This window comes from Phacochoerus africanus, chromosome 15, assembly GCF_016906955.1.
Source record: "Phacochoerus africanus isolate WHEZ1 chromosome 15, ROS_Pafr_v1, whole genome shotgun sequence".
Lineage (NCBI taxonomy): Eukaryota > Metazoa > Chordata > Mammalia > Artiodactyla > Suidae > Phacochoerus > Phacochoerus africanus.
Genome location: NC_062558.1, coordinates 40,010,794 through 40,034,183, shown reverse-complemented (window position 1 = coordinate 40,034,183; position 23,390 = coordinate 40,010,794). Strand labels below are relative to the sequence as shown.

At 40.9% G+C, this 23,390-nt stretch overlaps 1 protein-coding gene across 2 annotated transcripts in view; it reads left to right on the top strand.

Annotated features, from left to right (window-relative positions):
• ALDH2 (aldehyde dehydrogenase 2 family member) overlaps positions 1–13,435 on the top strand; it is a 50,654-nt gene extending 37,219 nt beyond the window's left edge. For both annotated transcript variants that reach the window (XM_047761172.1, XM_047761171.1), the window contains exons 10-13: positions 2,369–2,533; positions 4,223–4,380; positions 6,257–6,371; positions 13,001–13,435. In XM_047761172.1, coding sequence (XP_047617128.1) covers positions 2,369–2,533; positions 4,223–4,380; positions 6,257–6,371; positions 13,001–13,033 — 471 coding nt within the window. In that variant the 3' untranslated portion in view covers positions 13,034–13,435. The remainder of the gene's footprint in view (positions 1–2,368; positions 2,534–4,222; positions 4,381–6,256; positions 6,372–13,000) is intronic.
• Positions 13,436–23,390: the final 9,955 nt, after the last annotated feature.

Below are 23,390 nucleotides of genomic sequence, written 5' to 3'. Positions count from 1 at the left end.
TATGTGTATGAGATTGTTTTAAGTTGTTGTTCTCTTCATTGCAAGTTCATCTCTGGTGTCCCGCATTTGTAGCCACCTCTTCTCATGATTTCTGATTTTGATGGTATAATTGTGCATGGATGATTTCGTATCTTTACTGTATATATACCTTTACTGGTGAGCCTTGTCATTTGTGGTATTTTTGTTTCCTGTTGCTGATCTTTTCTTTCCTGCCTAGAGAAGTTCCTTTAGTATTTGTTGTAAGGCTGGTTTAGTGTTGCTGAATTCTCTCAGCTTTTGCTTATCTGTGAAGGTTTTGATTTCTCCTTCAAATCTGAATGAGAGCCTTACTGGGTAGAGTATTCTTGGTTGGAGGTTTTTTCCTTTCATCACGTTAAGTATATCATGCCACTCCCTTCTGGACTGCAGGGTTTCTGCTGAAAAATCTGCCGATAACCTTATTGGGGTTCCCTTGTATGTTACTTGTTTCTTTTCCCTAGCTGCTTTCAAGATTTTCTCTTTGTCTTTAATTTTGGTCAGTTTGATTATTATGTGTCTCGATGTGTTATTTATATGGTACTCGTTGTGCCTCCTGGATTTGAGTGAGTGGTTCCTTTCCCATGTTAGGGAAATTTTCGGCTATTATCTCTTGGAATATTTTTTCTGTCCCCTTCTCTCTCTCTTCTCCTTCTGGCACCCCTATAATACGGATGTTGGTGCATTTAACGTTGTCCCAGAGTTCCCTGAGACAATCTTCATTTTTTTTCAATCTTTTTTCTCTTTTCTCTTCTGCATCCGTAATTTCTTCTAATCTGTCCTCCACCTCGCTTATTCGTTCTTCTGCCTCCTGTATTCTGCTGTTAGCTGCTTCTAGTGAGTTTTTTATTTCAGTTATTGTATTTTGCATCTCTTCTTAAGTTTTATATCTTGTATCTCTTTGGTTAGTGTTTCCTGTAAGTTATCCATCCTTGCCTCCAGTTTATTTCCAATGTCTTGCATCATCTTCAGCATCAACAGTCTAAAGTCTTTTTCCTGGAGGCTGAGAATCTCCTGATCACTTAGCTGATTTTCTGGGGTTTTTCCTTTCTCCCTCATCTGAGTTATAGTTCTCTGTCTTTTCATTTTTATGGGTTTTTGGTGTGGTGACCTTTTTATAGATAATAGAGTTGTAGCCTCTCTTACTTCTGATGTCTGCCCCCCTTGTGGCTGAAGTCGGTATGGGGCTTGCTGTAGGCTTCCTGATGGGAGGGGCTGATGCCTGCCCACTGGTAGGTGGAGCCAATTCTAATCCCTCTGGTGGGTGGGGCTAAGTCTCTGGATGGGATTAGGGGCTGCTGTGTGCCTGAGGCTCTTTAGGTAGCCTGTTTACTGAGGGGTGGGGCTGTGATCCCACCTGGATTGTTGTTTGCCCTGGGGCTTCTCAGCACTGACTGACGGATGGGGCCAGATTTTCCCACAATGGCCACCTCCAGAGAAAGGCAACTGCTGAATATTCCTGAGAGCTTTGCCTTCAATGTCCTTCCCTCACAACAAGCCACATTCACCCCTGTTTTCCCATGATGTCCTCCAAGAACTGCAGTCAGGTTTGACCTAGGTTCCTGGGGAGACCTCGCTCTGCCCTGGGACCTAGTGCACGTGAAAGTCTGTGTGCGCCTTTTAAGAACGGGGTCTCCGTTTCCCCCAGTCCTATGGAGCTCCTGCGCACAAGCCCCACTGGCCTTCAATGCCAGATGCTCCAGGGGCTCTTTCTCCCAGTGACAGATCCCAGCATGTGAGGGTTTGATGTGGGGCTCAGAACTCTCACTCCTGTAGGTCTCTGTGAGCCAGTTAGTTTTCAGTCTGTGGAGCTTCCCAACCGGGAGGTTATGGGGTTGTTTATATCACCCCTCCTCCCTGTGGATGTGGCCTCCTCTTTTTCTTCTGGAGTAGGGTATGGGTTTCCGGTCCATTTGGGTGGAGATTGCTCAGTCTTTAGTTGTGAATTTTGTTGTTTTTAGGAGAGAAGTTGAGCTCCAGTCCTTCTGTTCCGCCATCTTAATCCCGTCTCCCTACAGTCCTTTTTTAAAACAATTGAGGTATAACTGACCTATCAGTCCTTCTAATAGTGTATGACTATTACAGAGTATGTAACATGCTCTTGCCATCAATGTATTTTCTTGCTATTTAAAATTTTTAGTAATCTCATACTTGGAAAACAAAAACAATGGGTTTGATATTAATTTCTTTGAGAGCTAAAAAGTTTGGGGAAAACTTTTTTCTTATGTTTTTGGCCTTGCTTACTCATGCCCTGGCCCATTTCCCAATTGTCTCCTTGCCTGTGTGGTTCTAAGCCTGAAGCCATGAGTGGTCTGGCTCTAGCATCTCTAACTCTGGGCTTTTTCTCCCTCAGATAGATGAAACTCAGTTTAAGAAGATTCTTGGCTACATCAAGTCTGGGAAGGAGGAAGGGGCGAAACTGCTCTGTGGTGGAGGGGCGGCTGCTGACCGTGGCTACTTCATCCAGCCCACCGTGTTTGGAGATGTGCAAGATGGCATGACCATTGCAAAGGAGGAGGTCAGCATGGGTCCAATGCTCGAGGGAATATTCTTAGGAGAAGTGGACAGTTCAGTCCAGCATCTTGACCCATCAGCTGGCCTTGGGCCAAATCCTGGCTCTACGTCTAGGACAAATTATTCACAATTCACTTCTGATCTCATGCTTCTCCTCTTCAGCTTCTGTGACTGCCAGTGGCTGGGGAGAACCCCTGAATCCCTTGGCATAGCCTATAGGCCCTGTGTGTCCTGATCCCTGTGAGCTGTGAGTCAAGGAATGACTCTGCCTGGTGCTTCTCGTGGCCTTCACGTAAGCAGGACACCGGACTAGATCAAAGGGCTGACTTCCCCATGTGGCAAGAGTCCCTTGATCTCCTGCTTGGCACTGATTGTAAACTCAGGGCAGCAGCTCCAGCTCATTCATTGGCTCATTTCACAAATAATTTTTGAATGCCTCTATGTGCCAGGTGCTCTACAAACACTGGACACCCAGGGGTATCCAACTCTGCCCTTGGCAAGTTCAGACTCACTCCACTTCCCCCAGCTGGATTAAGCCCTTTTAGAGGTCCTATGCAGAGAAAATATTATACTGTCACCCCCTTCCATGGATAATTCAAAATAAAATAATATTAAAATGCAAAGTCAGGGTAAGAAAGTACCTCAGAATTCTGCCTCTTTTCTCATCAAGACAATTTTGACACTTTTTAAAAAAAACGCAATGGAAATAGAAAATACCCATTTTCTAGAAGGGCACGGTGCCTCTGCTTTGCTAGTGTCTCAAGTGCAAGATGCCCCATCCCACAGGCCTTGCTCCAACCATGATGGGCTCTTGGCTGTCTTCTTCCATCTTTGTCTTGATACTCTCCACACAGTCCTGGAATCAGCCATTTTTTCAAGAAGTCCTAGTTCCTTTTAGAGGAGAAAAGGATTTCATGAGAATGGGCACTGGGTGTGCTGGTGCCTAGGACTCTGTTTCCCTCCTCTCTGCTCCTCACCCCAATCTAGTTTGGCCAGTTTCTGCTCCTATGGTGTTACAGCTTGACTATCACTCCGAGAAGTCTTTCCTGATCCCCCTCCTCCCACCACTTAAGCCAGGTAGCTCCTCTGGGCTCCCACCACTCATCCTCCTGCTTGTCATGGTCATATGACAATCACGCCAATCAAGTGAATACATCAGGATCTGTTTCCCCCCACCCCCACCCCTGTCTCTCCCTTCATTAGGCTAAGAGCAGCTACACCCTATCAGCAACAAGTACATCTCGTCCCATGTTTTGGTTTCTATTGCTCACTAGAAGGAACCAGGATTCCCTGAAGAAGTGACTCATAAATAGGACAGGGAAAGTACTAAGATAATCCTGGAACATCTTGAGATCAGAGACCCTATCTGTTCACAGTTGTTTCTTCAGCCTTTGGTGTGTGTTTTGCTGAATGACTTAAATTATTTGAAACTAAATCTACATGTAACCTGTCAGTGCAAGTCCCTACTTGCAGGACTGTTGAGAATAAGAAAAGGTGTGTAAGGCCGGTGGCACATGGAAAGTAACCAGTTCCCATTATTGTCCTTCCCTCTGTGTTCCAGTGAGCGCTGGAGCTGTCATCTCCCTCCTTGGGCTCGTAACCACATCTGGAATCACCTGTTCCACGCTGTGAAAGCTGGATAACAGGTGGTTCTGTGTCTGCTGTGCCTACCCACTGTGTTCTCTCACCCTAGATCTTTGGGCCAGTGATGCAGATTCTCAAGTTCAAGACCATAGAGGAAGTCATTGGGAGAGCCAACAATTCCAAGTATGGGCTGGCCGCAGCTGTCTTCACAAAGGACTTAGACAAGGCCAATTATCTGTCTCAAGCCCTTCAGGCTGGCACCGTGTGGTAAGTGCCTCCTAGCAGCCTTTCACAACTCAGGCAGAGATCCCCAAGCCCAGGGTCTTCTGGAATACACTGCTCACATCCCAAAATTGGGGTGCTGGGCTCAGTTCCCCCGGGGTCAGGGTGTGGTATAGCAGATGGAGTTTTCCCATCTCTTCTCCTTCAGGAGATTAAACTTCCCTCCAGCACATTTGCCCATGCAGCTGTCCTTGGGCAGATGGATGATGGGCTCCACCCAAGCTGTAAGGAACAAGAGACCAGAGCTGAAGGCTTACACTTAGGTAACATGGGTCTTAAAAGCTTAGCACCTACATCACGCCCACTAGGATGGCTGCAATTTAAAATGCAGAAAATACCAAGTGTTGGTTAGGATGTGGAAAAATTGGAACCCTTGCATGTTGCTGGTGGGAATGTAAAATGTTGCAGCTACTGTAGAAAAGTCTGGCAGTTCCTCAGTAAGTTAAACACAAAATTATCATAGGACCCAGAAATTCTACTCTTAGGTATATACCCAAGAGAAAAAAAAAAGCAAACAAACATCCACTCCAAAAAGTGTATTTGAATGTTCACAAATTATTCACAATAGTCAAAAGGTGGAAACAACATAAATGTCCATCAGCTGATGAATGGATACACAAAATGTGGTTTATCCATGCAATGGAATATTCAGCCATGAAAAGGAATGAAGAATTGACACCTGCTACAACATAGATGAACCTTGAAAACATTACTACTAAATGAAAGAAGCCAGACACAGAAGGCCACATATTATATGATTCCATTTATATGAAATGTCCAGAAAAGGCAAATCCACAGAGACAGAAAGTAGATTAGGGGCTGCCAGGGACTGGGGAAGGCGGGAATAGGGAGTAACTACTATTTTCTGGGTATAGGGTTTCTTTCTGGGGTGATAGCAATGTTCTGGAGTTAAATAGAGGTGATGGTTGCACAACATTATAAATATGCAATAAAGCACTGTATCATATACTTTTAAATGCTAAGGTTTTGGAGTTTCCGTCATGGCGCAGTGGAAGGGAATCCAACAAGGAACGAGGAGGCTGTGGATTCAATCCCTGGCCTCACTCAGTGGGTTAAAGATCTGGTGTTGTCCATGAGCTGTGTAGGTTGCAGATGCAGCTAGGATCCTATGCTGCTGTGGCTGTGGCGTAGGCCAGCAGCTATAGCTCCAATTCGACCCCTAGCCTGGGAATCTCCATATGCTGCAACTGTGGCCCTAAAAAGCAAAATAAATAAATAAATAAAAATAAAGTGCTAAGGTTTTAGTTTTTTTGTTTTTGTTTTTTGCTTTTTAGGGCCACACCTATGGCATATGGAGATTTCCAGGCTAGGGGTCGAATCAGAGCAATAGCTGCTGGCCTATACCACAGCCACAGCAACACAGGATCCCAGCTGCGTTTGCAACCTACACCACAGCTCATGGCAATGCCGGGTCCTTAACTCACTGAGTGAGGCCAGGGATTGAACCTGTGTCCTCACAGATACTAGTCAAATTAGTTTCCACTGAGCCATGATGGAAACTCCTCAAGTGATAAGTTTTAAATTTAGTTAAAATGAGTAATTTTCAAAAATTGCCCCCCAAAGCTTAACACCTAGTTAGCAAAAATGATTCATTAAAATGGGAAGCTAGCACGTCGGGCACCCTGTTACTGATATCCACCTGTGACCATATCAAGAAGGACGAGATAACATGGCTTTATTTCATGTGACCTGCTCTGGAGTCCAGTATGGCTAGTTGTTAGTAGGGTTCTACCCATCTGTTTTTCTCAGTAAAACTTTAGAGCTGAACAGGAGGTCCCAGGGATAGGATACTTATCCCCCACCCCAAGAGCTACTTCTGAAATCTCATCTCAAATTATAGGGTCAACTGCTATGACGTGTTTGGGGCCCAGTCACCGTTTGGTGGCTACAAACTGTCTGGGAGTGGCCGGGAGCTGGGAGAGTATGGGCTGCAGGCATACACGGAAGTAAAAACTGTGAGTATGGGTACCTTCCCAGCCTCGACCCCACCCTGCCCTTGTGCCAGAGTCCCTCAGTACTTATCGGTAGTTTCTTGTTTTCAGCCACGGAAGCTACAAAAGACCCAGTTTTTGCTCTATCTTGTGAGGAATAACCGGGGTCTTGGCCACCAATATGCCCCCATAGTCCTTTGCTGGACTTTGTTATACACTAAGTTCTGTGACACCTAGAAGGAGGCAAAGAACCCAGTGGACTGAAACAGTGAGAAAAAATGTCTAATAAGAATCAAGCTATGAGGCATTAGGTTTCAAGGGCCATATAAATACCTATATCCTTTGCTTTGCAGTTTGAGCAAGGAATATAGCCTGAAGAACTAGTCAAAAATACAAAGATCTAAAGTCCTGTTTCCATAAATACCCATCATAGTGTTCTCTCTAACAGGGAAAAATCAGATGTAATCCAAATGTCCAATACATTATAGAATATGAAGTAGCTGTTTAAGTATTTCAACAGGATATTTGATATGGAAAATGCGCATCGTTTAAAGTAAAAAAGCAGATACCAAGTAATATATGCAGTATAAGCCCAATTTAAAAACCATATATGCCAAGGAGAGGATGTTACTATCGTCAACATATATGCCCCAAATACAGGAGCACCCAGATACATACAACAAATATTAACAGACATAAAGGGAGATATTGATGAGAATACAATCAGAGTAGGAGACCTTAATACCCCCCTCACATCAATGGACAGATCCTCTAGACAGAAAACCAATAAAGCAACAGAGATCCTGAAGGAAACAATAGAAAAGTTAGACTTAATTGATATCTTCAGGACACTACATCCAAAAAAATCAGACTACACATTCTTCTCAAATGCTCATGGAACATTCTCAAGAATCGACCACATATTGGGACACAAAGCTAATCTCAATAAATTTAGGAGCATAGAAATTATCTCAAGTATCTTCTCTGACCACAATGCCATGAAATTAGAAAACAACCATGGGGAATTCCCATCGTGACGCAGTGGTTAACGAATCTCACTAGGAAACAAGAGGTTGCAGGTTCGGTCCCTGCCCTTGCTCAGTGGGTTAACGATCCGGCGTTGCCGTGAGCTGTGGTGTAGGTTGCAGACGCGGCTTGGATCCCGCGTTGCTGTGGCTCTGGCGTAGGCCGGTGGCTACAGCTCCGATTCAACCCCTAGCCTGGGAACCTCCATATGCCGCAGGAGCAGCCCAAGAAATAGCAAAAAAAAGACCAAAAAAAAAAAAAAAAGAAAGAAATCAACCATGGGAAAAGGAAAGAGAAAAAACCTACTGCATGGAGACTAAACAACATGCTACTAAAAAACCAATGGGTCAATGAGGAAATCAAGAAGGAAATTAAAAACTACCTTGAAACAAATGATAATGAAGACACAACCGCTCAAAATCTATGGGATGCTGCGAAAGCAGTGCTCAGAGGGAAATTTATAGCAATACAGGCCTTTCTCAAAAAAGAAGAAAGATCCCAAATTGACAACTTAACCCTCCACCTAAATGAATTAGAAAAAGAAGAACAAAAAAGTCCTAAAGTCAGCAGAAGGAAGGAAATTATAAAGAAGATCAAAGAAGAAATCAATAAAATAGAGACTCAAAAAACAATAGAGAAAATTAATAAAACCAAGAGCTGGTTCTTTGAAAAGGTAAACAAAATTGACAAACCCCTGGCCAGACTCACTAAAAAGAGGAGAGAAAGAACCCAAATAACCAAAATTATAAATGAAAAAGGAGAAATGACAACGGATACAGCAGAAATACAAAAAACCATAAGAGAATAGAAATTATCTCAAGTATCTTCTCTGACCACAATGCCATGAAATTAGAAATCAACCATGGACAACTATACGGCAACAAGTTGGACAATCTGGAAGAAATGGACAATTTTCTAGAATCTTACAGCCTGCCAAAACTGAATCAAGTAGAAACAGACCAACTGAACAGACCCATCACTAGAAATGAAATTGAAGAGGTCATAAAATCACTCCCTACAAATAAAAGTCCAGGACCAGATGGCTTCACAGGTGAATTCTACCAAACATATAAAGAGGAATTGGTGCCCATCCTCCTTAAACTCTTTCAAAAGGTTGAAGAAGAAGGAATACTCCCAAAGACATTCTATGATGCCACCATCACCCTCATTCCAAAACCAGACAGAGATACCACCAAAAAAGAAAACTATCGGCCAATATCATTGATGAATATAGATGCAAAAATTCTCAACAAAATCTTAGCCAACCGAATCCAACAACATATCAAAAAAATTATACACCATGACCAGGTTGGGTTCATCCCAGGTTCACAAGGATGGTTCAACATACGCAAATCCATCAGCATCATACACCACATTAACAAAAAAAAAGTCAAAAATCATATGATCATCTCAATAGACGCAGAAAAAGCATTTGACAAAGTCCAACATCCATTCATGATCAAGACCCTCGCCAAAGTGGGTATAGAGGGAACATTCCTGAATATAATCAAAGCCATTTATGAGAAACCCACAGCAAATATAATCCTCAATGGGGAAAAACTGAAAGCCTTCTCACTCCAATCTGGAACAAGACGGGGATGCCCACTCTCACCACTGCTCTTCAACATCGTTTTGGAAGTCCTAGCCACAGCAATTAGACAAACACAAGAAATCAAAGGCATCCATATAGGAAGAGAAGAGATCAAACTGTCACTGTATGCAGATGACATGATACTATACACAGAAAACCCTAAGGACTCAACCCCAAAACTACTTGAACTGATTAATAAATTCAGCAAAGTAGCAGGATATAAGATTAACATTCAGAAGTCAGTTGCATTTCTCTATACCAGCAATGAAATATTAGAAAAGGAATACAAAAATACAATACCTTTTAAAATTGCACCTCACAAAATCAAATACCTCGGAATACACCTGACCAAGGAGGTAAAGGACCTATATGCCGAGAACTATAAAACTTTAATCAAAGAAATCAAAGAATATGTAAAGAACTGGAAAGATATTCCATGTTCCTGGATTGGGAAAATCAATATTGTAAAAATGGCCACCCTACCCAAAGCAATCTACACATTCAATGCAATCCCTATCAAATTACCCAGGACATTTTTCACAGAACTAGAACAAACAATCCAAACATTTATATGGAACCACAAAAGACCCAGAATCGCCAAAGCAATCCTGAGAAACAAAAACCAAGCAGGAGGCATAACTCTCCCAGACTTCAAGAAATACCACAAAGCCACAGTCATCAAAACAGTGTGGGACTGGTATCAAAACAGACAGACAGACCAATGGAACAGAATAGAGAATCCAGAAATAAACCCTGACACCTATGGTCAATTAATCTTTGACAAGGGAGGCAAGAACATCAAATGGGAAAAAGAAAGTCTCTTCAGCAAGCATTGCTGGGAAACCTGGACAGCTGCATGCAAAGCAATGAGACTAGAACACACCCTCACACCATGCACCAAAATAAACTCCAAATGGCTGAAAGACTTAAATATACAACAGGACAGCATCAAACTCCTAGAAGAAAACATAGGCAAAACACTCTCTGACATCAACATCATGAATATTTTCTCAGGTCAGTCTCCCAAAGCAATAGAAATTAGAGCAAAAATAAACCCATGGGACCTCATCAAACTGAAAAGCTTTTGCACAGCAAAGGAAACCCAAAAGAAAACAAAAAGACAACTTACACAGAATGGGAGAAAATAGTTTCAAATGATGCAACCGACAAGGGCTTAATCTCTAGAATATATAAACAACTTATACAACCCAGCAGCAAAAAAGCCAATCAATCAATGGAAAAATGGACAAAAGACCTGAATAGACATTTCTCCAAAGACGATATACAGATGGCCAACAAACACATGAAAAAATGCTCAACATCGCTGGTTATAAGAGAAATGCAACTCAAAACTACCATGAGATATCACCTCACACCAGTCAGAATGGCCATCATTAATAAATCCACAAGTAACAAGTGCTGGAGGGGCTGTGGAGAAAAGGGAACCCTCCTGCACTGTTGGTGGGAATGTAAACTGGTACAGCCACTATGGAGAACAGTTTGGAGATACCTTAGAAATCTATACATAGAACTTCCATATGACCCCGCAATCCCACTCTTGGGCATCTATCCGGACAAATCTCTCCTTAAAAGAGACATGTGCACCCGCATGTTCATTGCAGCACTGTTCACAATAGCCAAGACATGGAAACAACTCAAATGTCCATCGACAGATGATTGGATTTGGAAGAAGTGGTGTATATACACAATGGAATACTAGTCAGCCATAAAAAAGAATGACATAATGCCATTTGCAGCAACATGGATGGAACTAGAGACTCTCATACTGAGTGAAATGAGCCAGAAAGACAAAGACAAATACCATAGGATATCACTCATAACTGGAATCTAATATCCAGCACAAATGAACATCTCCTTAGAAAAGAAAATCATGGACTTGGAGAAGAGACTTGTGGCTGCCTGATGGGAGGGGGAGGGGGAGGGAGTGGGAGGGATCGGGAGCTTGGGCTTATCAGGCACAACTTAGAATAGATTTACAAGGAGATCCTGCTGAATAGCATTGAGAACTTTGTCTAGATACTCATGTTGCAACAGAAGAAAGGCTGGGGGAAAAATGTAATTGTAATGTATACTTGTAAGGATAACCTGACCCCCTTGCTGTACAGTGGGGAAATAAAAAAAAAACCATATATGCACATATATAGATACTCATAATCTTTATCAATATGAAAAAGGAAAGAAAGATACTAAAGTGAAAATGATTTTATCTCTGCAGTGAACATCAATTACAATTTAGTCAGGAAACATACTCACAAATGATACTTTAAGAAAAGAGAAATGGGAGGAGCTGGGCTTTTCTAGGATTGGGAAAGAAGGCTCAGGGCAACCAAATGAGCCCGGGGTTGGGTGGGAGGGCAGGGGCAGGATGAGAAAGGGAGAACAGAGCAAGAAAAGGCAAACAGTGGTGTTCATTCAATATTACAGTGGTGAGCCTGAGAATAAACTTTGTATAAAATGTAACTCTAATAAGATATAACCCGTCTTCTCAGGAAGATCACTGGAATAAAGTAAAACATGTTTACTTATTTACTGAAATCTTTCCTGTATATATAAGCGGTGAGAACTAGATTTGAAATCGACACTGAGGAGAAGAGATTATTTAGGCATGGAGTGAGGGGGGAGGGAAGGCTGGAACTGAACCCCAAGGAACTGCAGTATCTGAGGACTGATGGGAGGGCAGTGGGAGAGCCTGAAAAGGAGAGGCTTGAGTTGAGGTGATTCATGGAGGAATCTTAAGTGGAAGCTGCTATCGTTAGAGGCCTCAGGAACTGAGGTGTTAGGGAGAACAGAATGGGAGAAGGCTTTTGAAGAAAGAAGTGGCAGGACTTCATGGCTTGGGAGGGTTAGAGGATGCAGGTGAAGGAAGTAAAGCTGATGCAGCCCAGCACCTACCTACACTGTGCTTAGTGCTCCTGATAAAGATTCCTATATTCTGAGCTTGAGGAATTCAAATGATGACACTAACAAATATAGGGTTTTTTTGAAAGAGAAGTCAAGTTTGCAAGGGGGACTGACGAGAAAATCTCTTCCTTTAGACTCATTTTTTTTTTTTTGGTTGTTGTTGTTGTTATTGTTGTTGTTGTTGCTATTTCTTGGGCCGCTCCCGCGGCATATGGAGGTTCCCAGGCTAGGGGTTGAATCGGAGCTGTAGCCACTGGGCCTACGCCAGAGCCACAGCAACGCAGGATCCGAGCCGCATCTGCAACCTACACCACAGCTCACGGCAACGCCGGATCGTTAACCCACTGAGCAAGGCCAGGGACCGAACCCGCAACGTCATGGTTCCTAGTCGGATTCGTTAACCACTGCGCCACGATGGGAACTCCTAGACTCATTTTTACTGACAGTTTGTGCTGGAATCTGGGCTAGACTTTCTTCTGTATGTTACCTCATTTAATAATCACAACAACCCCATGGAGATATGGCTGCTATCCCATTTTACAGATGAGGGAACCAGGCACACAGAGCTGAAGCACTTGCCCAGTGGGGGGTAAAGCTTGTATTCAGCCCCACATCTATCTGAATCAGGAATCTTCCCACTTAACACACTGAGACACCTGTGAGCTTGAGCACATTACCTTTTTCTGGCTCTGATTCTTGTGGAGGAATGTAGGGATCCAGGTTAGGCACTATGGACATTTGGGGTTGGGTAATTCTTTGTTGTGGTGTTGCCCTATGCAACGTAGGATGTCAAGCAGCATCTTGGACTTTTGCCCATTAGATGCCTTGTAGCAAAGTCCCCTCAGCCATGACAATCAAAAAATGTTTCCAGACATTGCCCACAGTTCCCTGGAAGCCACAGCAGCCCCCAGTTGAGAATGATTAGGTCAAAGAGGCAGAGTGTGAGCTCATGCAGAACACAGCCCCAGCAGTTGCTGGTACTGGCCAGCTGACCACTGAGATGTTAGAAGTCAGGAAAGCCCTTGTGCTTACAGCTGGGGCAACACCCAGCTGAGGATGCCTGCAGACCATAGGGAAAACAGTAGATTTAACAGCTTCTCTCCCTAACCCCCAGGTCACAGTCAAAGTTCCTCAGAAGAACTCATAAAGAACCATGCTGGCTTTCTTACGCATCCAGTGACGTAAAGTTCAAGGACATAAGCAACAAAACCACGAAAAAGGACCCTTGCACGATAAAGTTCTCAAAAGAAATTCTACCAGAAAAATCTCTTGGATCAAGAAAGTTCCAGAATTTTAATCAATAAATAGGGTGGGTGTGGGGCAAAAGGTACATGGAAAGCCTTTTAAACTGCAACAATGCTACTAGCTTTCGGGCTGCCTTTTCAAACATAAGATTGAAATGTCTCATCCTGTCCATCTGATACACTTCTGTAACTTGCCTTAATGGGGGAAGAAAAAGCCATTGTTTACCACTGTACTATCATTGAGGCAACTAGCACCTTGCTTTGTATTCTGGACTAAAACTCATTAAAAACAATACTGCTGTTCACTTTTTGGGTAACTCTTCCTCCATCTCAACCCAAGGAGATGCTGTCACACAGATATGTTGTCCCCTCTGTGCATACATCACGTATACAACTACCACCTCTCCCATGCTGTGGGTCAATAACCTTTGATTCCTGGGTGTAATTAACAAGTATCACTGGCCTTCCCACATGTGGTATATCCTGTGCTGGACACTGAGGATGACACCTAAACAAGACTCCCAGGGAGTTCCCGTGTGGCTCGGTGGAAACGAATCTGACTGGTATCCATGAGGATGCAGGTTTGATCCCTGGCCTTGCTCAGTGGGTCGGGGATTTGGTGTTGCCATGAACTGTGGTGTAGGTCACAGATGTGGCTCAGATCCCGGGTTGCTATGGCTGTGGTGTAGGTCGGTGGCTACAGCTCTGATTCAACCCCTATCCTGGGAACCTACATATGCCATGAGTGCAGCCCTAAAAAGACAAATAAATAAATAAAGACTCCCAGCCCCTACCCTCAGGGCAGGAGGTAAACCAGGAAAAACATATTTGATGCCCATGGTTGGTTCTCAGTGTTTTAAGTTCAAATACTTGATCAAACCAAATGAGACAAGAGTCCTGATGGACCAATTTCATAAGAGACTGATTTGAAAACCAGATGTCCATTTATTCATATTAAGTGAGGTCTGTATTTCCAGTAACCAGACCTTTTGAATCTCACATCTAGAACCTTCCCTTAGTCAAGGGACCTAGCAAATTAGTAATTAGTATTACTGGTAAATTAGTAATCAGAAGATTCCCTAGTGAGCAATGGAACTGGAGCAAAAAGAGTTGAATCACAGTATCAGTTTATGAGTTACCATTCGGGTTACAGATTCCTTTAAGAATTTGAGGGAAGGTCTGATACTTTCCTAAGAAAAACACACCCACATAGTTTTTGTAGACAGTGTCAGGGGAGTGATGGAACTCACTTGTTGACCCCTGGCCTTATTTCATTGAGGCTAAGCCACGTCTTGATAAGCAATCCCTATTCCGCCAAAGACTAATTTGACTTCTTTGAATAGCATGTCACAATTTTTGTCATACATGCATACTATTATTTACTTTTTTCTTTCAAATAGACTCTTTTAAACTGTAAAATTTTGAAAAATACCTTACCGCAATACATAAAAATAGCATTTAACTGTCATAAGTAGAAATACTAAAGAGACGAAAGGAGAACAGCATTACTAAATTTAAAATAAAATACAAGCAAACCTAATCCTTTCAATTACATTTCTGTATTTATATATTTATAGAAATAAATATAATTTTATAGCTGTTTATACCTGAAATAAGTGCCTCATGGAGGTGACAAGAATTTTATGACCAGTCAGCAGTAGGGGGGTATTTTAGTTCACATTGCTTCAAGGTGAAATGGGGTTCACTGCCAATAAAATGATTCTGGATTTTAGCCCTGGTGATGAGCTGCAGCACCAAAGCTGTAACATGTGAACTTAGTGGCAGAGGGCTAAGTTTTGAACCCAGCCCTGTTCTCCCACCTTACTCTGCAACCTCCTAGGCCTTGTGGTACACTGCTCACTGGGTGTGTGGCGGCACCAGGTCAGCTGAAATGTCTGTCCTCTCAGCAAGTCTTGGGGAGAGTCATGTTAATCATAGGAATGTAATGGTAGCAGGGTGTCCTGAGAGTGCCAGAGCAGATGCCTGGCCTAAGCTGGGCCTGATGGAATTAGAGGTCATGCCCGTCACACTTAATGTGTGTCCATTACAAACACTTATGGGAGGTTACTCAGTGCTAGGTACTGGTGATGCAAAGATGAATAAGACTTGTAAGACACTGTCTATAGAAGCTCAGGATCTGGTGAGGGGACAGAGACTCTCAAAAGAGATGATTAGGAGTTTCCATTGTAGCTTAGCAGGTTAAGAACCCAACACAGTGTCCGTGAAGATGCAGGTTTGATCCCTGGCCTTGCTTTGTGGGTTGAGGATCCAGCATTGTCGTGAGCTGTGGTATAGGTCACAGATGTGGCTTGGATCCGGCTTTCCTGTGGCTGTGGGGTAGGCTGGCAGTTGCAGCTCCAATTAGACCCCAGCCTGGGAACTTACATATGCCGCAGGTGTGGCCATAAAAAAAAAAAGTCGATTATAATACAATATAGATGCCAGGTGCAATGAGAGCGATAGGTAGTGACATCATGGAAGGACAAGAAGGAAAGGGAAGAAAGCTCCCTAGATGGTACTCATATTTTTTACTTGCTTTCCAGGCTTCTTGCCAGAAGTTCAATTCCTGAAGGTTTGAGCCAGGTTATCTGTCTATAATTTATGCCCTTTATGTAAATGGAAGTACCATACCTATCTGCTTAATATTTACCCTAAGCAATAACCAATGCATGTCAAAGTCTGATTTGCAAAAGTTAAAAGCATGATTTTTATATTAATAGAAAATGAACACAGGGAGTTCCTGTTGTGGCTCAGCAGGTTATGAACCTGTCTAGTATCCATGAGGATATGGATTCAATCCCTGGCCTTACTCAGGTGTGGCTCAGATCCAGCTTTGCTGTAGCTGTGGTATAGGTCAGCAGCTATATCTCTGATTCAACCCCTAGCCTGGGAACCTCCATACGCCACGGAGCCCTAAAAAAAAACAATAACAAAGCAAAACAAAACAAAGAAATGCTAGATTAAGATTGCTGGTTTATGTCCTATAAAGCAAGAAACTAACCATGAGTGTTTTGTTTTTAACCAGATAGAAATTATTTGCAGTTGTATTGGATATAAATCTATATATAAATTATTGGTCACTTCATTGAGTGTGAGCTCCTAATTCGTTAGCAGGAATTTCAAACAATGCTATGATCTAGGGCAGCTTTTTTTGTAAAAGGCCAAGGTAATAACATGTTAGGCTTTTCAGGCTACGTAACATCTTTGCCACATATTCTTTTTTTGCTTTTTATTTTTGTTTTTTACAATCCTTTAAAAATGGTGGTGGTGGGGGAACCAACATTCTTAACTTGAGGGCTTTACAATAGGCCACAGGCTGGATTTGGTTCCCTGGCCATAGTTTGCTGACCCATGTCCTTGAGAATGAGAAAATCATTGGATGGGTCTGTTAAAAATTGTTTTCGTGTAACACTGAAAGGATATCTTCTTGGTCATATTTGTAAGTTTTGGATAATTTACAAATAGGTAGTGATTAAGACAGAGTTTGCCTTTGTATTACCTGAAATCATTTCAGTAACACCACTGGTGGACAAAGCTTATGGTAGGAAACAGAATTACTTGTACATCTCAGTGTCGAGTCTCCCTCCAGAGGTTCAGATTGAACAAAGTCACAGCTTTGAATCAAACTCTGTAAAAGAATCTGCTCTGAAGCTGATGAAACAAAGGAAATGCTAGCTATGAAGGTCTATAATGTTGATTTTAACATCCCAGACACTTATTCATCTCCTTATGCTTTTAGTGACAGGAACCTGTTAGAGCACTAAGTAGCTGTCTGAAAACAAAAAGTTCTCAGGTTATGAACAACCTAATCTCTCTGGGTATTTGGATGTGGGTCAGTCACAGGAGTATTGGGTGTAAAGCTGCTGTATCTGCCTATAGCCTTACCCAGTACCCAACAGGAAATGCTCTGATTCTGGCTGAATAATGGAGACAAGGAACTTTTCATGCAGCCCAGAGAACCTGGCTGATGAGGCGTTTTCTAAGTGTAGGCGCCACCTTGTGGAAAAAAACTTGTCCACAAATGTTCACAGCCGTACTATTCACAATAGTCAAAAGGTGGAAACAACTCAAATATCCAGATGAATAGATAAACAAAATGTGACCTATTCACATAATGAACTATTATTATTATTCAACCATAAAAGGTATGAAGCACTGATACAGGCTATAATATGGATGAACCTTGAAAACATGATGCTAAGTGAAAGAAGCTGGACATAAAAAAAGGCCATATATTGTCTACATCATGAATATGAAATGTCTAGAATAGGTAAATCCATAGAGACACAAAGTAGATTGGTGGTTGCAGGGGGCTGAGGAAAGGAAGAAAGGGGATGAACAATGGTTATGGGTTTCCTTTGGGAAATGTCCATGAAAATGTCTTGGAACTAGATAGAGATAGCTATACAATATCGTGAATGCCACTTAACTGTTCACTTTTAAAAGATCAATTTTATGTTATGTGAATTTTACCTAAATTAGAAAAAAAACCCACATAACCTCTGGGCCTCTTTTTCTCACAACCCCTACAGTCACACCTGGCTCTCATTCAGCTATTTTGTGAGGGATAACTTTTCTGGAAGCTGTCCATCATTAATAAGTCTACAAATAACAAATGCTGGAGAGGGTGTGGAGAAAAGGGAACCCTCCTACACCATTGGTGGGAATATACATTGGTACATTTGGGGAATGTTTTCCACTATGGAAAAGAGTACGGAGGGTCCTCAGAAAACTAAATATAGAACTACTGTATGATCCAGCAATCCCACTCCTGAGCATATATCCAGACAAAGCCATAATTCATTTTTTAAAAAAAATTTATTTTATTTTAGTCTTTTTGCCATTTATTGGGCCGTTCCCATGGCATATGGAGGTTCCCAGGCTAGGGGCCGAATGGCCAGAGCCACAGCAACATGGGATCCGAGCCGTGTCTGTGACCTACACCACAGCTCATGGCAATGCCAGATCTTTAACCCACTGAGCAAGGCCAGGGATCGAACCTGCAACCTCATGGCTCCTAGTCGGATTCGTTAACCACTGAGCCACAAAAGGAACTCCAACAAAGCTATAATTCAAAAAGATACATGCACTCTTAATGTTTATTGCAGCACTATTCACAATAGCCAAGACATGGAAACAACCTAAATGTCCCTCGACAGATGAATGGATTAAGATGTGGTACATATATACAATGGAATACTATTCAACCACAAAAAGAACAAAATAATGCCATTTGCAGCAACGTGGATGCCACTAGAGATTCTCATACTAAGTGAAATATGTCAGAAAAAGGAAGACAAATACCATATGATATCACTTTATATGTGGAATCTAAAACATGGCACAAATTAACTATATACAAAATAGAAACACTCACAGCCATAGAGAACAAACTTGTGGTTGCCAAGGAGGAGGGGATGGACTGGGAGTTTGGGATTAGTAGATGCAAACTATTACATTTAGAATGGATAAGCAATGAAATCCTACCGTACAGCACAGGGAACTATATCCAATCTCTTGTGACAGAACATGATGGAAGATAATATGAGAGAAAGAGGGTGTGTGTGTGTATATATATATGGGTGGATCACTTTTGGCACAACGTCAATCAACTATACTTTAATAATAAAAAAAAAAAGGCAGCTGTCTGCAAACCAGGAGGAGGGCCTCATCAGGAACTGAATCTGTTAAGCACCTTGATCTTGGACTTCCCAGCCTCCAGAACTGTGAGGAATAAATGTTTATTATTTTTTGTTTTTTATTTATTAAACAATTTTTACTGATGTATAATTGATCTACAACACTACATTAGTTCCATATGTACAACATATTGATTCAGCATTTCTACATATTACATCTGTCACCAAAGTTATTGCAGTATTGACTATATTCCCTATGCTGTACATGTTTCATCCCTGTGACTCATTTATTTTGTAACTGAAGTTTTTACCGCTTAATCTTATTTCATTCATGCCCCATTCCCACTCCTCTCTGGCAACCATTTGTTTGTTCTCTGTATCTATGGTTGTTCTGTTTTATGTATGTACATTTGCTGTTGTTCTTTTTAAAGATTCTACATATAAATAAAATCATATGGTTATTTGTCTTTCTTTGTTGGACTTATTTCACTTAGCATAATATCCTCTTGGTCCATCCATGCTGTTGCAAATGGTAAGATTGCATTCTTCATGGTTGAATAATATTCCATTGTGTGGGGTGTGTATCTATATCTGTATCCATATCTATATCTATAATATCTTCTTTATCAATTCCTCTATTGCCAGTCACTTAGGTTGCTTTTTTATCTTGGCTATTATAAATAATGCTACAATGATAGGGGTACATATATCTTTTCAAATTAATGTTTCCCCTAAAAATACCCAGAAGAGGAATTGTTTTAATGGCAGTTTTAATGGCAGTTTTAATTGTTTGCGTGGCAGTTCTATTTTTAATTTTCTGACGACCTTCTCTCCTGTTTCCATAGTGACTGTTCCAATTTACATTTCCACCAGCAGTGCATGAAGTTTCCCTTTTCTGAACATCCTTACCAACACCTGTTATTTGTTGCTTTTTTTTTTTTTTTTGGTCGTCTTTTTAGGGCCACACCCATGGCATATGGAGGTTCCCAGGCTAGGGGTCACCTAAGAGCTGCAGCCGTGGCTTATGCCACAGCCACAGGAATACTGGATCCAAGCCATGTCTGCAACCTACACCAGTGCTCACAACACTGGATCTTTAACACACTGAGTGAGACCAGGGATTGAAACTGCATGCTCATGGATACTAGTCAGATTTGTTTCTGCTGAGCCATTATGGGAACTCCTTTGCTGCCTTCTTGATAACAGCCATTCTAACTGATGTGAGGTCATATCTTACTATGGTCTTGATTTGTCTTCCTCTGATGGTTAGTGATGTTAAACATCTTTTTATGTGTCTGTTGGCCATCTATATGTCTTATTTGGAAAAATTTTTACTCAGATTCTCTGCCCGTTTTTCAATTGAGTTGTTTGGTTTTTTGATGTTGAGTTGTATGAGTTCTTTGTATATTTTGGATATTAATCCCTTATCAGATACGTCTTTTGCAAATATCTTCTTGCATTCTGTAGGCTGCCTTTTTATTAAGTTTCATTTGCTGTATGAAATTTTTTAGTTTGATGTAGTCCCAATTGTTTATTTTTTGCTCCTCCCTGTCTGAGGAGATATATCCAAAAAAATAATGCTAAGACCAATGCCAAAGAGTGTACTGCTTATGTTTTGTTCTGGGAGTTTCATGGTTTGCAGTTTTACATTTAAGTCTTTAATCTATTTTGAGAGTGTTTTTGTTTATGGTGTGAGAAAGTTGTCCAGTTTGATTCTTTTGCATGCAGCAGTCCAGTTTTCCCAATGTCATTTATTGAAGAAGCTTTCTTTCCCATTGTATACTCTTCCCCCCTTTTATCATATATTAATTGCTTACAGTAGTTTGGATTTATTTCTGGGCACTCTATTCTGTTCCATTGATCTATACGTCTGGTTTTTTTGTGCCAGTACCATATTGTTTTGATTACTGTAGCTTTGTAGTATTGTTTGAAACAATGAAGTGTGATACCTCCAGCTTTGTCCTTCTTTCTCAAGGTCATTTTGGCTATTCAAGGTTTTTTTGTGTTTTTTTAATGCAAATTTTAGAATTCTTTGTTCTAGTTCTGTAGAAAATGCTGTTGGTAGTTTGATAGGGATTGCCTTGAACAGTACGGTCATTTTAACAATATTAATTCTTCCCATTCATGAGTGAAGTATTTTCCTTTTTGTTGTGTTTTTGAGTTCTTTTACCAATGTCTTATACTTATCTAAGGCTTTCATCTCCTTAGATCTATTATTAGGTTTTTTACTGTTTTTGATGCAATTGTGAATAGGATTTTAAAAGAAAATTTCTTTCTGATAGTTCCTTGTTAGTGTATAGAAATATAACAGATTTGTTATATTAATTTTGTATACCACAACTTTACTGAATTTATTAGTTCTATTTTTTTTGGTGGCATCTTTATGATTTATGATATGTAGTATCATGTCATATGCAAACATTGAGTTTTACTTCTTCCTTTCCAATTTGTATCCCTTTTATTTTTTTTTCTTTGTCTGATTAATGTGGCTAGTACTTCCAATACTGTGTTGCATAAAAGAGTAAGACTGTGCATCATTATTCTGTTTCTGAACTTAGAGGAAATGCTTTCAGCTTTTCATCTTTAAGTTTGATATTTGCTGTGGGGTTGTTACATATGGCTTTTATTATGATGAGGTATGTCCCCTCTTTGTACTTTGTTGAGAGTTCATTTGGTTTTTATTGTTCAGTTTGATGTGGTACATCACACTGATTGATTTGTGGATATTGAACCATCCCTGTATCCCTGGGATAAATTCCACTTGATCATGGTGAATGATCCTTTTAGGGTATTTTTTTTTTTTTGGTCTTTTTTCTTTTTAGGGCCACACCCATGGCATATGGAAGTTCCCAGGCTAGGGGGTCTAATCAGAGCTATAGCTGCAGGCCTACACCAGAGGCACAGCAATGCCAGATCCTAGCCTCATCTGCAAACTACACCACAGCTCACAGCAACTCTGGATCCTTAACCCACTGAGGCCAGGGATCACACCTGCAACCTCATGGTTCCTAGTTGGGTTCATTTCTGCTGCACCATGATGGGAACTCCCTTTTAGTGTATTTTTGAATGGTTTGCTAACATTTTGTTGAGGACTTTTGCACTTGCGTTCATCAGCGATACTCGTCTGTAATTTTCCTTTTTTTGTGTGTTGTGTCTTTGTTTGGTTTTGGTATCAATGTGATGCTGGCTTCACAGAATTTCAGAAGCATTCCTTCCTCTTCAATTTTTAAAAAATTGTTTGAGAAGGATAGGCATTAACACTTCTTTAAATATTCGGTAGAATTTACCTTTGAAGCCATCTGGGTCCTGGACTTTTGTTTGTTGGGAGTTGGGTTTTTTATTTAATTTACTGATTCAATTTAATTACTCGTAATTGGTTTATAGTTTCTATTTCTTTCTGATTCGGTCCTGGTAGATTGTACACTTCAAGGAATTAATCCACTTCTTTTAGGCGTCCATTTTATTGACATATATTTGTTTATAGTAATCTCTTATGATCCTTTGTATTTTTCAAATACAAGGTTTGGTCTCTTTCATTTTAACTCATTTATTTTGGCTTTTTTTTTCTTGATGATTCTGACTAAAGGTTTATCATTTTCATTTCTCTTTAAAGAATTACCTCTTAGTTTCACTGATTTTTTTTTAAGTCTCTATTGCATTTGCTTCAGCTCTGATCTTTATGGTTTCTTTCCTTCAACTAATTTTGGGTTTTGTGTCCTCTTATTTTTCTTTTAGGTGTAAGGTTTGGTTGTATGTTTGACAGTTTTTTCTTGTTTCTGAGGTAGGCTTGTATCATTACAAACTTTCTCATTAGAACACATTTGCTGCATGATCCATAGAGTTTGGATCATGGTGTTTCCATTTTCATTTGTCTCTAGGTACTGTTTGATTTCCTCAGTGACTCATTGGTTGTTTAGTAGCACACTGTTTAGCCTCCACATTTGTATTTTTTGCCTTTTTTTCTTATAGTTGATTTCCAGTCTTATACCATAGTGGTTGGAAAACATGCTTGGTATGATTTCAATTTTCTTAAATTTATTGAAATTCATTTTGTGGCCTAGCATGTGACCTATCATGGAGAATGTTTCATGTGCACTAGAAAATAAAAAAAAAGAAAATAATTTGCAGCCTGGCACTTTCATAGAGAAAGTTCTATATATATCTACGAAGATAGTCCATCTAATCTGTCACTTAAGGCCAGTGTTTCCTTATTGATTTTCTTTCTTCTTCTTCTTCTTCTTCTTTTTTTTTTTTTTTTTTTGGCTTTTTAGGGCCACAGGTGCAGCATATGGAAGTTCCTGGGTTAGGAGCTGAATTGGAGCTACAGCTGCTGGCCTACACCACAGCCACCGCAACATGGGTCTGAGCCATGTCTGTCGCCTACACTGCAGCTCATGGCAATGCTGGATCCTTAACCCAATGAGTGAGGCCAGGGATCAATCTGCATCCTCATGGATAATAGTTGGGTTCACTACCACTGAGCCACAATGTGAACTCCTCTTTTTTCTTCTTTTGCTTTCTTCCCTTGTAATTTTACAGTTATTCTTAATGTTATGTTTGGATTCCTTTCTCTCTTATGTGTGTACCTATTACAGTTTTTTGGTTTGTGGTTATTAGTGGG